The 14,470-nt window shown below is 35.0% G+C and overlaps 1 protein-coding gene across 3 annotated transcripts in view; it reads left to right on the forward strand.

The window, feature by feature from the left end:
- Itch (itchy E3 ubiquitin protein ligase) overlaps positions 1–14,470 on the forward strand; it is a 123,873-nt gene that overhangs the window by 62,653 nt on the left and 46,750 nt on the right. For all 3 annotated transcript variants that reach the window (XM_058575452.1, XM_046433362.2, XM_046433361.2), the window contains 5 exons: positions 6,968–7,013; positions 9,173–9,330; positions 11,448–11,637; positions 12,427–12,522; positions 14,019–14,193. In XM_058575452.1, the coding sequence (XP_058431435.1) occupies positions 6,968–7,013; positions 9,173–9,330; positions 11,448–11,637; positions 12,427–12,522; positions 14,019–14,193 (665 nt within the window). The remainder of the gene's footprint in view (positions 1–6,967; positions 7,014–9,172; positions 9,331–11,447; positions 11,638–12,426; positions 12,523–14,018; positions 14,194–14,470) is intronic.

Genomic DNA, 14,470 nt, shown 5'->3' on the forward strand with positions numbered 1-14,470 from the left:
TTTTCTGGTTTGTGTTAAAAGGGAATAAATATAAGCAATGTAAGAAGTTTCTGGTGGCACCTGAGCATTTTAATAGCAAATGCTAGTAGTTCCTAACAGATACTTCTGACACAGTAATTTGCCAAGTTTATTTTCACTTGAAATATAAATTTGAGAGGCTCTAAGGCTGAGAGCAGATTAATGGTTTCTTTGATTAATCTGTCTTAGATATCTTTGTTTACGTAGAACTAGATTATAAAACATATTTTGGTTATCAAATGCTTTTATTCTTGCGGTGGAGGATGTCCTATGTCCTCTCTCACAAGTTTTTTTTTTTCCTGAGGTATCTTCCAGACTGTTTTTGTTTGTTTGTTTATTTATTTGTTTGTTTAATATTTATTGTTTAGTTGTAGTCTGACCCAATACCTTTATTTTATTTATTTATTTTTATGTGGTGCTGAGGATTGAACCCAGGGCCTCTCATGTGGTAGGCTAGTGCTCTACTGCTGAGCCACAACCCCAGCACCCCCAGACTGCGTTCTTTAACGTTAATGAAGTCGTATGGAAATTTCTAATGGTTATACTGCTTCAGAATTGACACTTTAATTGATTAGTGTTCACAGGAAATATTTTTCTTTATGTAAGTTGAAAGTCTGGAAGATAAAATACAAGTTAAATTTCATAGTTAAACTGCCCTAAACCTCGGTATTTATTGCTTCCTAATAAGTTTTCCCCTTAGTAGTTGAAACAATTATTAATGCAAAAGTAAAGCTTATCAGTATTCATATTTTTATGAAGAATAGTAAGCAGGCAAAAGTAAAGCTTGTTGGTCTTCATGTTTCACAGTAGAATCTTAACTGCATATGTATTTCAAAGTTTTTCCATTTTTTTCTACATACATAGACATTTCTGTATTATAATTTTTCCTCTCAAATAGGAAAGCAGTTGACAGTGAGAAGTTAACTTGTTCTTTGAAGTAAAGAGAGGTTTTAATTGGGAAGTCACAGTGGATTTTAGAACTGGAGATGCCAGATATCATAGCTGCCATTTGTTGAGTGATTACCATAGTTAGGGAAACTGTGCTGACATATTCTTATTAACCATCTCAACTTTGTAAAGCATTGCCTACATTTTACAGATAAGGGAAGTGAGCCTCTGAGAGTTTAAATAGTATTTAAATAGTATTTCCACTCCCATACAACCTAATATTATAGAGTCAAGACTGAAACACATTTATTGATACTGCTTTGTCTTCCTTCTTCCTTTTCTCCCCTCCCCCTTCCTTTCTACTGGGAATTAAACCTAGGGGCATTTTACCACTGAGCTATATCCCCAGTCCTCTTTTGTTTTTAATTTTGAGACAGAGTCTCATTAGATTACTGAGGGTCTTGCTAAATTGTCCAGACTGGCCTTGAAATTGTGATCCTTCTGCCTCACGCTCCCAAGTTTCTGGGATTGCAGGTATGTGTCACTGTACCTAGCTACTGCCTTTTTAAATACACCTTTTGTTTCTTACTTAAAATCCTAGGAACTTTATTTTGTGGTATTTGGGATTGAACCAAGGGCTTCATGCAAGCTAGCAAGCACTCTCACCATCAAACTACATCCCTAGACGTTTACAATTTTATTTTGAAACGGGGTCTTGCTAAGTTGTTCAGGCTGGCCTCAAATTTGTGGTCTTTCTCTTTCAATGTCATGAGTAGCTGGAATTACAGATGTGAACCACTGCACCTGGTACCCTAGGGACTTTAAATCTAGTTGTTAAAATCAAACTGTGAGTTGTTATAAGAAAAAACATCCAGTAAGGGCCACAAGCATATATGGTGAGAACTGCCTATATCCTTTGATTACCTCCATTTCTGTAACTTTTAACTACAGGCCAAAGTGAAAATTAGAGTCTAGTACTAAAATTAAATTTGGGGGTGGCTAGGGTATTGGCTCAGTGGTAGAGCACTTGCTTAGCACATGTGAGATACTGGGTTTGATCCTCAGCATCACATAAATATAATAAATAAAGGTATTGTGTCCATCTACAACTAAAATGTAATTTTTAAAAAATTAAATCTTTGGCATGGGGCATTGTTTGATTTTATAAGAACTGAAGTGAGGTGATTTATTTTTATATTCTGATAATTTTTCAAATGTTATAGATTTTTAGGGTTTTTTTCTTGACCATGCTTATTTACAATTGTTTTGAGAAAGAACACATAGGGTGGTTCTTACAAGAAATCTCCTTAGCCCGGCTCAGTGGCACATGAGAGGTTGGAGGCTGACGTGGGAGGATTTTTTACAATGGTTAACTGTATGACAACCATTTGAGGCCAGAATGGACAATTTAGTAAAACCTTGTTAAAATAAAAGGTCTGGGGTGTAGCATAGTGGTAGAGTGCCCTTGGGTTAAATCCCCAGTATGGAAGGAAGGGAGAGAGGGATCTATTCTGGCAGATTTAATATTCCCCATTTTTTACTTATTATTATTGTATGTTATTGTTGGGGATCAAATCCTGGGCCTTGAGTATGCCAGATAAATATTATACTACTGACCTACATCCCCAGCTCTTCAGTGTATTTTTAAATATTTATAAAAGCAAATCGTTGCCTGAATTTTGGTATTAAATGTCACCAAATAATAACTAGCTGTATATTCAGTTATAATGTGAAGATTAGGTTAAATCTTTCATTCTTTCTTTTTTTTTTTTTCCGAGAGAGAGAGAGAGAGAGAGAGAGAGAATTTTTTTAATATTTATTTTTTAGTTTTCAGCAGACACAACATCTTTGTTTGTATGTGGTGCTGAGAATTGAACCCAGGCCGTATGCATGCCAGGCGAGCGCTCTACCACTTGAGCCACATCCCCAGCCCTCATTCTTTCTTTCTGCCTGCATTTCTCCCTCTCTCTTTACTTTCTTCTTCCTTCCCTCCTTCCCTTTCTTTCTCTCTCTCTTTCTCTTTCCCTTTCTCAACCCATCTCTGACTTGAACCCAGGACCTTGAACATGCTAGCTAAGAGCTCTACCGCTGATCTATAGTCCCGGGCCTTTTTTGTGGGCGGAAGATGGGTCTTGCTAAATTACCAAGGATGGCCTCAAATGGCCTCAAATTTGTAATCCTCCTGCCTCAATGTCCTGAGTAGCTGGGATTATAGGCATGAACAGGCTCTGCTTGGATTTTTTTCAGTGTGATGATATTCTCTCTTTTGGTACTTAAAAACAAATTTTTAGTTCTTTCTTTTTGGTGGATAAACTTCTTAAAATGGCAGTTTTATAAGTAAACCTTTTACAAGTAAACCAAAACTTACTCAGCATTTTTTTCCCTTTTCTTCCTACTTTAAGCTGTCTTTAAAAACTAGAGAGCTTTATGTGTTCCCCTGTTCCCCAACCCTGAAAAATGTTTCATATCCCGTTAAGAATCTCTATTATCTTTCCATTGATATTTTTTCTTGTTTCTCTATTTTGGAAAGTACCCACATAATTTGTCCTAGTGTTTTCCTCCACTTAAGTATAGAATTAATCTGTTTTTATGAGTCTATAGGAAGAGGTCTTTTATTAATTTGCTTATTTTTGTAGCCCTGATATCTAAATTAACAGATTGTGGGCAGTTGTTTGTATCTGTAAGAGCTCACATATGAACTTCTTATTTATCTTTTTTTTTTTTCCTAAAGAGAAAGAAAAATCCATTTTATTTTAAAATTCATGATTATAGAATAGGAACATATTCTTGTGAAGATCTTTATTCTTTGCCATGTATGCTTCAGGTGTATTTATTATATATTTATATATATTTACTTGTAGGTGGACATAATACCTTTATTTTATGCATCTTTATGTGGTGCTGATGATCCAACCCAGGGCCTCACACATGCAAGATGAGTGCTCTACCGCTGAGCCCCAGCCCCAGCCCAACTTCAGGTGTATTTAGGAATAGGTTTTAGAATATGGTTCTAAATGTATATGTTCCGTTCCTTTTTAATTTTGATTCTTTGTCATACAGTTAACCATTGTGAAGTATACAGTTCAGTGGTAGTGCATTCACAATACTACAATGTTTCAAAACTAGAATCTCAGAAAAAGAATTAATTCACTTCTTCCTCTAACCTCTGGTACCAACTTGCTTTCTAGAAGTCTCTATGGATTTGCCTGTTGTAGTAAGGAACTATAATTGACTTTTCATGAATGGATTCTTAGTATGAGAATTTTAAGTTCTGAGTTGTATCATGATTAGTATTTTCTTTTTATGTATATGTATATATATTTAATATTCTGTTGTGTGTATCTGTTTATTCATCCATTGATGGACATTTAGCTTTTTTCCCTTTGGCTATGTTTATTTGTATATGATGCTGCTATTAACATTTTGGTACAAGTTTCTGTATGGGCATATGTTTTCATTTCTCTTGGGTGTAGATCTAGGAGTAGAATTACAGATGTTCGTTTTTAATTGTTTCTCATTTCTCATTAATTTTTATTTATTTATTTTAAAAATATATTTGTTTGTAGATGGACACAATATCTTTATTTTGTTTATTTAGTTTTTTTTAATGTGCTGCTGGGTATCAAACCCAGTGCCTCACTTTTGATACACAGTTTTTCTCTACATTCTCCATTTGATAATTCCAGCATCTGAAATCTTTGGGAGTATAAATAATCTTATGTCTTTCCTTCATGTGCTCATTTGTTTGCTGTTCTTTTTTTTTGGGGGGGGGGGGTACTGGGTATTGAGCTCAGGGACACTCGACCACTGAGCCACATCCCCAGCCCTGTTTTGTATTTATTTAGAGACAGGGTCTCACTGAGTTGCTTAGTGCCTCACTTTTGCTGAGGCTGGCTTTGAACTTGTGATCCTCCTACCTCAGCCTTCTGAGCTGCTGTGATTACAGGCGCGCACCACTGCGCCCAGCCTGTTTGCTGTTCTTTGATTGCAAGTTTATGTTTTCTCTTAGTCTCTTGAAATCTTAAGATCCTAAATTGGGAATTGTTTGTACCAAGAAAATTTTTTGGTTTCTGCTAGGTGCCAGGATGTCCCACAGATTTGGAAACACTAGCTCCTTTCCAGGGTCTCCAGCCTATTGTGACAATCTGTGGTGCAGTGCCCCCACCTTGCTGCTGCCCAAGGCTTTCTAATCCATTTCAGAACTGATAATTGCCCCCACGATAACCCTGTTTTTTACATTTGCTTACTGCATCTGATACATCAGTTTAGTTTTTTTGTTTATTTGTTTTTGAGATTGCTAGGCATCCAGGAATATGTATAATATGTATAATATGTCAAAATGCAGTAGTTATGGTTTACCCCCATATTGAAGTGAAATAACAAGGGCCATTTTTATTAAATTTTTTAAAACTTGGCTAATGAGATACAAATTTTGATAAGTTATTGCTTATGTGCTAATACTATTCTAAATGTATATATGTTTAATGCTCATGTCTACACTATAATGTAGGTGTCATCATTATCCCCATTTTATTTTATTTTTTATTTTTTGCAGTGCTGGGGATTGAACCCACAGCTTTGTGCATGCTAGGCAAGTGTTTTCCCACTGAGCCACATCCCCAGCCTATCCCCATGTTATACATGAAAAAAAAAGGCAAAGAAAAGCCAAATATACTTTTTTTTAAGGTCACAGAGTTAGTACATGGTGAATCTAGGATACAAATTCACACAGTTTGGCATTAGAACCTGTAGTTAACTATGCTTCACTGTAATAAATGAGGAAGTTTTGAAGTAGCAGTTATTTGTACATTTAAATAGGTTATTCTAGGTGATTATCTTGATTTTGAGAGGAGCAAAATACTGGTTGACTGATTTCTTACTGATGTCCCATTTATTAGCCATTTTAGGGAATACTGGGGATAATATAAAAATATTTCTTTAAAAAAATTTTTTTTTAGTTGTAGACGGACGCAATACCTTCCTTCCTTTCTTCCTTTCTTTCTTTCTTTGCGGTGCTGATGATGGAACCCAGTGGTGCCTTATATGTGCTAGGTGAGCTCTCTACCAGTAATGTACACCCCCAGCCCTAAAATTTATATTTCTAGGCTGAATTAGATACTTGCCAACCTCGCTCAAAATGGTATAATGTGGTTGTGACTCAGCATCTTTTAATTAATTAATCCATTAATATACTCTAGTGTAATGTAGTAATTTTACATGATTTCATCTAGGGAGTATTGTTCTTCACCAGTTGGACCCAAATTGTTGAACCTGATTTCTTGTTTCTACATTTTATAGTTTATTTCTCCTTCTTCACTGTCTGCATTCTGCTATCATTGAGCCTACCTCTAGCACTTGAAGTACATGAGCCCTGACAGAATTCTGGGTATATTTTCCACACATAAAATGGGAACAAAACATGGACATCATGGCATTCATTTTGTCTACTTTGAAACTTATCTATGCCTTTCCTATTTTTGAAGTTCTTCTCCAGGGCCCTGCATGAGATAGAAGTTGTACTGGTTTTCTATTTTCAGAATCTTGTTTATGAATCATCCTACTGTGATCAGTGTGCTTTTCTTGAGGTATTTGAGATACAAGAGATGGCTAAATACTAGGTTTGAATTGGAGTCAAGTATATATTTCAAAAAAGGCAGACATAGTTCATGAGAAATATACCTTCACTGTTAACATCTGTTACACATAATGATGAACATCTGTATAAAATTTTGGTAAAACGTCTTTCAATCATATGAACACCTATTATATTTTCCTTCAAAACTGGTGTTGGGGCTAGGGATATAGCTCAGTAGTACAGTGCTTGCCTAGTATGCACAAGGCACTCACCAAAAACAAAAGCAAAAAACTCATGGAGTTAGTACAGTGCTTGCCTAGTATGTACAAGGCACTCACCAAAAACGAAAGCAAAAAACTCATGGAGTTAGTTCTGTACTAAAATGATGTAATAAAAGGCTTTGCTCACATGGCATATTTAGAAAAACAACATCAAAATCTACTGTCTTGAAATTTACTTTCTATTTAAATTTTATTGATGTTAAAGGTACTTCACAGAATGATGATGGCTCCAGATCCAAGGATGAAACGAGGTAAGAGTTCACTGATTGCCTACCACAGAATGCAGAAGGAAGGATAGAGGGAAAATTAATGTAGATTCATTAAAACTTCAGGTTCACACTGATATAAGAATGATGTCGAAAAGGGTTCAAGATTCAAGGGAAGAAAGGAAATATTTGTGAAATATTGCATAGTTTATCTGATTGCAGCTGTCTGGGGGAGGCCAGAGATAAACAAATTGTTTATTTCCTTTAGTTTGAAGAAAGTGAATAGATTGATACCTTCAAAAGGCAGGAGTTCTGAATCCCAGGGTTATCAGTCAGCCACTAGGCTTTTTTTTTTTTGTCCCAGGAAAGCTGGAGTAGGAATTCTGCAAATGTGTTAAAGTCATCACTAGCTGTGTGGTATCTTGTGGGCCATCATTAGAAGGGGCAGAGACTTGTACCATCTGTTTGCTATTAGCCTAGGTTCAGTACTTTTTTATGTCTGTCTGACTGTAGGTTTGGGCATACGATGTGTTGAAAACCTTGGATCATGTTAATTGATTTAACAAACTTTGTTCATTAGTTATTCTGGAAACTGATAATGGGAGAAAAATTAGGAAAGGAAATGACCCTACTCTTAAAGCTGTAAGCAACATATCTTAAATACAGTGTGCAGTGATTATAAAATTCCTTTGGAATCTTTGTTTTTCACAAATTGGTTACGCAGTGGGCGAGAAGAATATGAAACAGAGAGTAGTCAGAATGGGAGAACCAGATAAGTATCATCACAGATCATAAGGGGAAATTATCTAGAATAAGGTGATGCTTTTGTGTCACATGCTGCAAAGGAAGATAGGTGAAGCAATAGAACAAAATGTTGAAGCTGGATTGATGGGTACATGGGAGTTTGTTGCATTAGTCTTTCTACTTTTGTGATATATAGAAATTTTCATAATGAAATATTTTTTATTTCAATTTACCAAGGTTAGGAAAACCAAAGTTTATAAAGTAGTTACTAAATAGAAATCTACCTTTATAGATTCATTTCTGACAAGAATCGTGTCCTATACTAATATCAGTAGAAGTGGATGTATTTTTTTTTTTTTCTTTTTGCTGTGCTGAGGATCAAACCCAGAGCCTGGCACACATGGTAGGCAGGCACTCTACCACTGAGCCACATCCCCAGCCAAGAGGTAGAATATTTAGGAATAGTAGTAACTCCTTGCCAGAAAAAGCAATAGAAAAGGTTTTTAAAATTACATAAATAGCCAGGCATGGTGTAATCCCAACTGCTTGGGAGGCTGAGGCAGGAGAGTTGCAAGTTCAAAACCAGCCTCCACAACTCAGCGAGGCCCTAACTAACTCAGCGAGACCCTATCTGAAAGTAAAACAAAAAAGGCTGGAGATATGGCTCAGTGGTTGAACGCCTCTGGGTTCAATCCCTGGTGCCAAAATTAAAAAAACTAAAATAAAAATTACATAAATATATCTGTAGATCACAAGAAAACTTTTTTTTCCAATACTAAGAATTGAAACCAGGACCTTACATAGAGCCTATTGCTGAGCTACATCCCTATCCCTTTTTAAATTTTATTTTGAGACAGGGTCTTGCTAGATTTCCTAGGCTGCCCTTGAATTTGAGATCCTCCTGCTTCAGCTTCCTAAGTACCTGTGTCAAGAGTCATAGGAAAAAGAAAATTAAAATTATCTGGGAGGATAGGAGGCAGTTCTCTTCCTTTTGGATTGGAGAGTTATTCTAGATTTGTGTTTAGTTGATAATTTGATACCGGAATGGGAGTGAGAAAAAAACTAGAAATTCTGATTTGGGAATCATTCTCATAGATAATTGTGGAAATCATGTAATTTGAGATCCTAGGGGCAAATCTGGAGAAGAAAAAGGAGGGAAAGAACAGAATCATAGCAGTGTATATTTAGTGAGTGGGAGGAAGAAGAAAAATTAAAGAAGAGATGATTAGAAGTAGAAATACAAGATTACAAACAACAGAAGTTGAAAAAAAATTTTTTAAAGATGGAGTATTAACACTCAAAAGCTGCAGAAAAGAATGTGATTTTAGATTAATAAGCTAGGAAAACAGGCTGTTTGAAAAAACTCAGGTTAGTGCCTTAGATTATTGCAAGACCAAGTAGATTCCAAGCTGATTTTTAAATTGCTTCTCCTCCTTTCCTTCTTTACCCTCCCCACCCAGAGTGAACACAAGTGGTTCAGATGACCCTGAGGATGGAGGGTCTGGTGAAAATAGAAGGGTCAATGGGAACAATTCTCCATCACTTTCAAATGGTGGTTTTAAACCTTCTAGACCTCCAAGACCTTCACGACCACCTCCACCCACCCCACGTAGACCAGGTGTGTATTCTAGATCTAAATACTTTTTTTTGTAAAGTATGTTCTAATTGGGAGTTGATCCTCAGGTAAATTTTGAAGATCTTTTAAGTTAGTTACTTGGCTACCTTTTTACATTTATGATTTTGGCCAAGTGTGATCTTTCTATATGTAACCAAGAAGTACCTTTTCCTTAAGTTTTTCTTCCAGGAGTGATGTTACTAAGTGCTGTGTAGAGAATAAAAATCACGTGCACAGTATAAAGTATGGACAGTTGGTTGAACTTTTGTAACTGTGACTAAGTATGTCTTTTTTTTTTTTTTTGTAAATCCCCTGGTATTGGGGCTTGAATCAAGGGCACTTAATCACTGGGCTATATATCCCCAGCCCTTTTTATTTTTTATTTTAGGAGAAGGTCTTGCTAAGTTGCCCAGGGTGGCCTCACACGTGCAATTCTCATGCCTAAACCTCCTTTGAGTAAATGGGATTATAGGTTTGTGCCAACATGTCTGTCTATAAACATGTTTTGCAGTCAAGGATCTGGTTGCTTGTACCCTCTATCCTTTAATGGGACAATTCATAAATGGCAAGTAACCCAACAAAGGTAAATGATAATCAGATTTTAAGGTGAAAATACAAATGAACATATTTCATATAGTAACGATATAAATATCTATAGATCTATCTTTAATATCATCTTTAATTATTTCCCTCTGCTACAGCATGGGTAGGGAATTCAAAATAATAAACCAAATATTGTTAGAAAAGTAAATTGGTTATCCACAAATCATTTCATTAAATGAGTTTGTGTTCGATTATGTCATCCCTTTCTTCATAGATAGTTATATTAACAATATAATCCAGGTCTTTAAAGTGATATGCCTTTTGTTATAATATTGATAATTTTCTCCAGAAATTGCTTTGTCAACAAATATTTCTTGAAAATGTAGTAAGTGCTCAAAAATATTTGTAGGGCTGGGGTTGTGGCTCAGAGGTAGAACACTTGCCTAATATGTGTGAGGCACTGGGTTTGATCCTCAGCACCACATTAAAAAATAAAATAAAATAAAGGTATTGTGTCAACCTACAACTAAAAAATAAATGTTTTTTGTTTGTTTGTTTTTGTTTTTTTTTTTTTAACATTAGTAAACCAGATCAATGGCACATGCCTATAATCCCAGCCACTTGGGAGGCTGAAGGAGGATTTCAAGTTCAAAGCCTAAGCAACTTAGCAAGACCCTAAACAACTTAGTGGCACCCTCTCTTAAAATAAAAAGTGCAAAGGGCTATGGATATAAATCAGTGGTAAAGCACCCCTGGGTTCAATCCCTAGTACCCCCAACCCCAGAAAAAAATTTGTAAGAATACTATTGTTTATCAGATCATTCATTTTACAGCTAGCATTAAAAAAAGTAATCGCTAATCTGTAATGGTATTATAGAAAAGACAGTTAAGGATCTAGAGAATTACTAAACAAACTTATAATACCAAGGAATATTAATGCTTTTCTAGATGATTCTATTTAATTGGTGGAGCACTTGCCTATTATGTGCATTGGTGACATGCCTGTAATTCCAGCTACTCCGAAGCCTGAAGCAGGAGGTTCACAAGTTCAAGTTCAGCAACTTAGAAAGACACTGTCTCAAAATACAAATAAAAAGAAAAGGCTTGGGATGTAGTTCAGTGGTAGAGCACTCTGCCAAGTAAATAAGTAAATATTTTTATTTCTTTTGATTTTATGAAGTCAGAATCTATGTCTTGTAATTAATAATGAGACAGGGTTGATGGGAGTTAAGAAGTTATAAACAAGGGGCTGGGGCTGTAGCTCAGTGGCAGAGTGCTTGCCTAGCATGCATGAGGCACTGGGTTCGATCCTCAGCACCACATAAAAATAAGCAATAAAATAAAGGCATTCTGTCCATCTACAACTATAAAATTTTTTTTTTAAAAAAGAAGTTATAAACAAGGCTTTTAAGGGGCAACATTGTCTAGTTCTCATTATTTTCTTCAAGTAATTTTCACCTGTGTACCTGAATCTTAATATTTTGTCAAATACCTTTTTATTTTTTAAACTAAAATTTTATCCTGATATTTAAATTAAGAGAGTATTCTTTTCCTATTTTTTCCTAAATCTTCTGTAGCATCTGTCAATGGTTCACCATCTACCACTTCTGAAAGTGATGGATCTAGTACAGGTTCTCTGCCACCAACAAATACAAATACAAATACATCTGAAGGAGCAACATCTGGATTAATAATTCCTCTTACTATATCTGGAGGCTCAGGTCCTAGGCCATTGAATCCTGTAACTCAAGCTCCCCTACCACCTGGGTAAGTAACTTTTTTTGGTTAACATTTATTTTCTTTAGGATCTTGCATGTCTCATTAATAAAGAAAATAATGCTACATTTTTTTCAGTAACTGTCTTTAAGCAATTGTTACAGATTTTGGTGGAGTCTGGAATTTTAAAAAGCTCACCACATTAGAAATTTGCTACTTTTATTCAAGGAAAAGTAGATGATTTTTTTTTTCTTTAATTGAAGTCTGTACCAAACATGAAAGATTTCATAACATTAATCATAGCATTCTTTTTCACTCAGGTCCTGAGTATAACCTGATCAGATTGAGAGTGACTTTTGTCTAAATAGTCCGACCTCCAGCTTCTTGAGAAAGACAAGTCTAGCAGGGTGCAGTGGCGCACGCCTGTAATCCCAGCGATTTGGGAGGCTGAGGCAGGAAAATCATGAGTTCAAAGCCAGCCTCAGCAAAAATGAGGCACTAAGCAACTTAGTAAGACCCTATCTCTAAATAAAATGCAAAATTAGGGCTGGGGTTGTGGCTCACAACCATTGAGCCACAAACAAAAAACAGAGAAAAACAAGTCCTCTTCTAGAGCAGACACGTATGTAGAATAAATCTCATCTATTATATGCCACCCTCAGAAAATGTCATTTTTTGACTTTATTTTATTTCTATCATATTTCTTTAACAACTAACATGCTTATTTTCCTCAATTCTATAAAATGGTCATTTAAGGGCAAAAGGCAGTGACAGCATTGAAAAGCCAAACTTACTCACACAAGTGCCCTACCTACCAATCTTTTTAATTTTGTGTTTAAGTTGGGAGCAAAGAGTGAACCAGCATGGCCGAGTTTATTATGTAGATCATGTTGAAAAAAGAACAACGTGGGATAGACCTGAGCCTCTACCTCCTGGGTAAGTGTGTTCATTCAGAAGTATGGATTATACCTGTACTCAGTCTTCCCTTCATTCCTATATTTCCTCTTCCTGTCAGTTCTTTCTCTGTCCTCTTTGTTCTGTGGTAGGTGCTAACTAGAAAGAAGAAAACTAGAGAGTTGATTCAGAGAATTATTTTTATTTTCACCCATTTTCCACCTAAAGATTTCATAGTTATTTTTCTTCAAATTTTCCTGTCTGAACTGTTTACCTGGCTCAGAGCCACAAAGCTTTAGAAGATTAGTTTCTTCGAGAGTAATTATTTATATAGAATAAAATTGCAACTCTTATATATTAAGATACAGTCCCTATCAGATAAAAATTTAACAGATAGTAATTAAATAATTGTAAAATAGTTGAGAATGTTAAGGATATAGTAACACACAATGTTAAGCACTTAACTGGAAGAAAATATATTGTAATCCAGAGAAAATATATTTTAATCCAGAGAAAAGTCTATACCAAACATGAAAAAATATTTAACCTTGCTAGCAGTTTTAAAGAAATGCACATCGCAAAGGTACTATTTTGCTTATTAAATTAGCAGATAATGTCAAGTGTGAGAAATTTCACCTCCTAACACTGCTGGTATAGTGTAAATTTCTTATAGGAAGCTCTGCAACCTTAGTAATTTTCCCTAGGAAATTTATCATAGAGAAATAATTTGAAAGAAGAAAAAATTTTGCTGTATCAAGGTTATTTATTATCTTGTTATTTATAATATTAGAATATTGAAAGACAAACCTAAACAACCATGGAGGTAGAAATCAAGTTACTCTATCAATATTAACTTGATTAAATATAAGTAAAAAAAAAAATCAGTTGTATTCTGTGTCTAAGTGCCTTTTGATACCTTTGAAAAGCTCTATATAATCATGTCTCTTTTGTGATTACAACAGTAAAATTTCTCTGGCAAAAAAAATGAACTTTTTTTTAATGACTCTTTGAGACTTACTCACTGAATATGCCTTGCATTTTTTAAATATATATATATATATATATATATATATATTTTTTTTTTTTTTTTTTTTTTAAATTGTTGATAGACCTTTATTTATTTATTTGCGGTGCTGCGAATGGAATCCAGTGCCTCACACATGCTAGGCAAGTGTGCTACCTCTGAGCCACAATCCCAGCCTCAATATACCTTGCATTTTGCTGGGTTGTAGCTCATTGGCAGAGCACTTGCCTAGCATGTGTGAGCCACTGGGTTCCATCCTTAGCACCATATAAAAATAAATGAATAAATAAAAGAAAGGTATTGTGTCCATCTACAACTAAAAATATATAAATAAAATACTAATAAATTTTAAGAATTTTTTTAGAATTAAACCTTTAGAAGCATTCCTTTTATGTTTACTTGTAGACTACTTTAAAATATATGAAAGAATTCAGGAAAATCAATATTTTCTCAAGGTAAAATCTTGTATCTGTTTCACAAATATTTGCTGAAATTTGTTTTTGTTCTGATTTAGCTGGGAACGGCGAGTTGACAATATGGGACGCATTTATTATGTTGACCATTTCACAAGAACAACAACATGGCAGAGGCCAACACTGGAATCTGTCCGGAACTACGAACAGTGGCAGCTACAACGTAGTCAACTTCAGGGAGCAATGCAGCAGTTTAACCAGAGATTCATTTATGGAGTAAGAAACCTATTGATTTGTTGATTATTATGACTGATAAAAGTATTCAGTTTTTAAACCTTTTCTGCTTATCATTTAAAGCACTTATAAAAGAAGGTACAAATAGAAGGGCAGCCCAGTTTTTGCTCTTAATAGGTATTATTTTAAGACCTTCTCTGGACTATTCTATTTATGTGATCTATTCTTTACTTCTGTAATTTCCTGAGTTTCATCCCCCTTCTGTTTGTTAATGTCAAGAATAAACAAAAAGTGAGAACAACTTAAAATTCATGAACAA

The sequence above is a fragment of the Marmota monax genome, unplaced genomic scaffold (genome assembly GCF_021218885.2).
Source record: "Marmota monax isolate L192 unplaced genomic scaffold, Marmota_monax_Labrador192_F-V1.1 WCK01_AAM20220418_F8-fsc00014, whole genome shotgun sequence".
In the NCBI taxonomy this organism is placed as follows: domain Eukaryota; kingdom Metazoa; phylum Chordata; class Mammalia; order Rodentia; family Sciuridae; genus Marmota; species Marmota monax.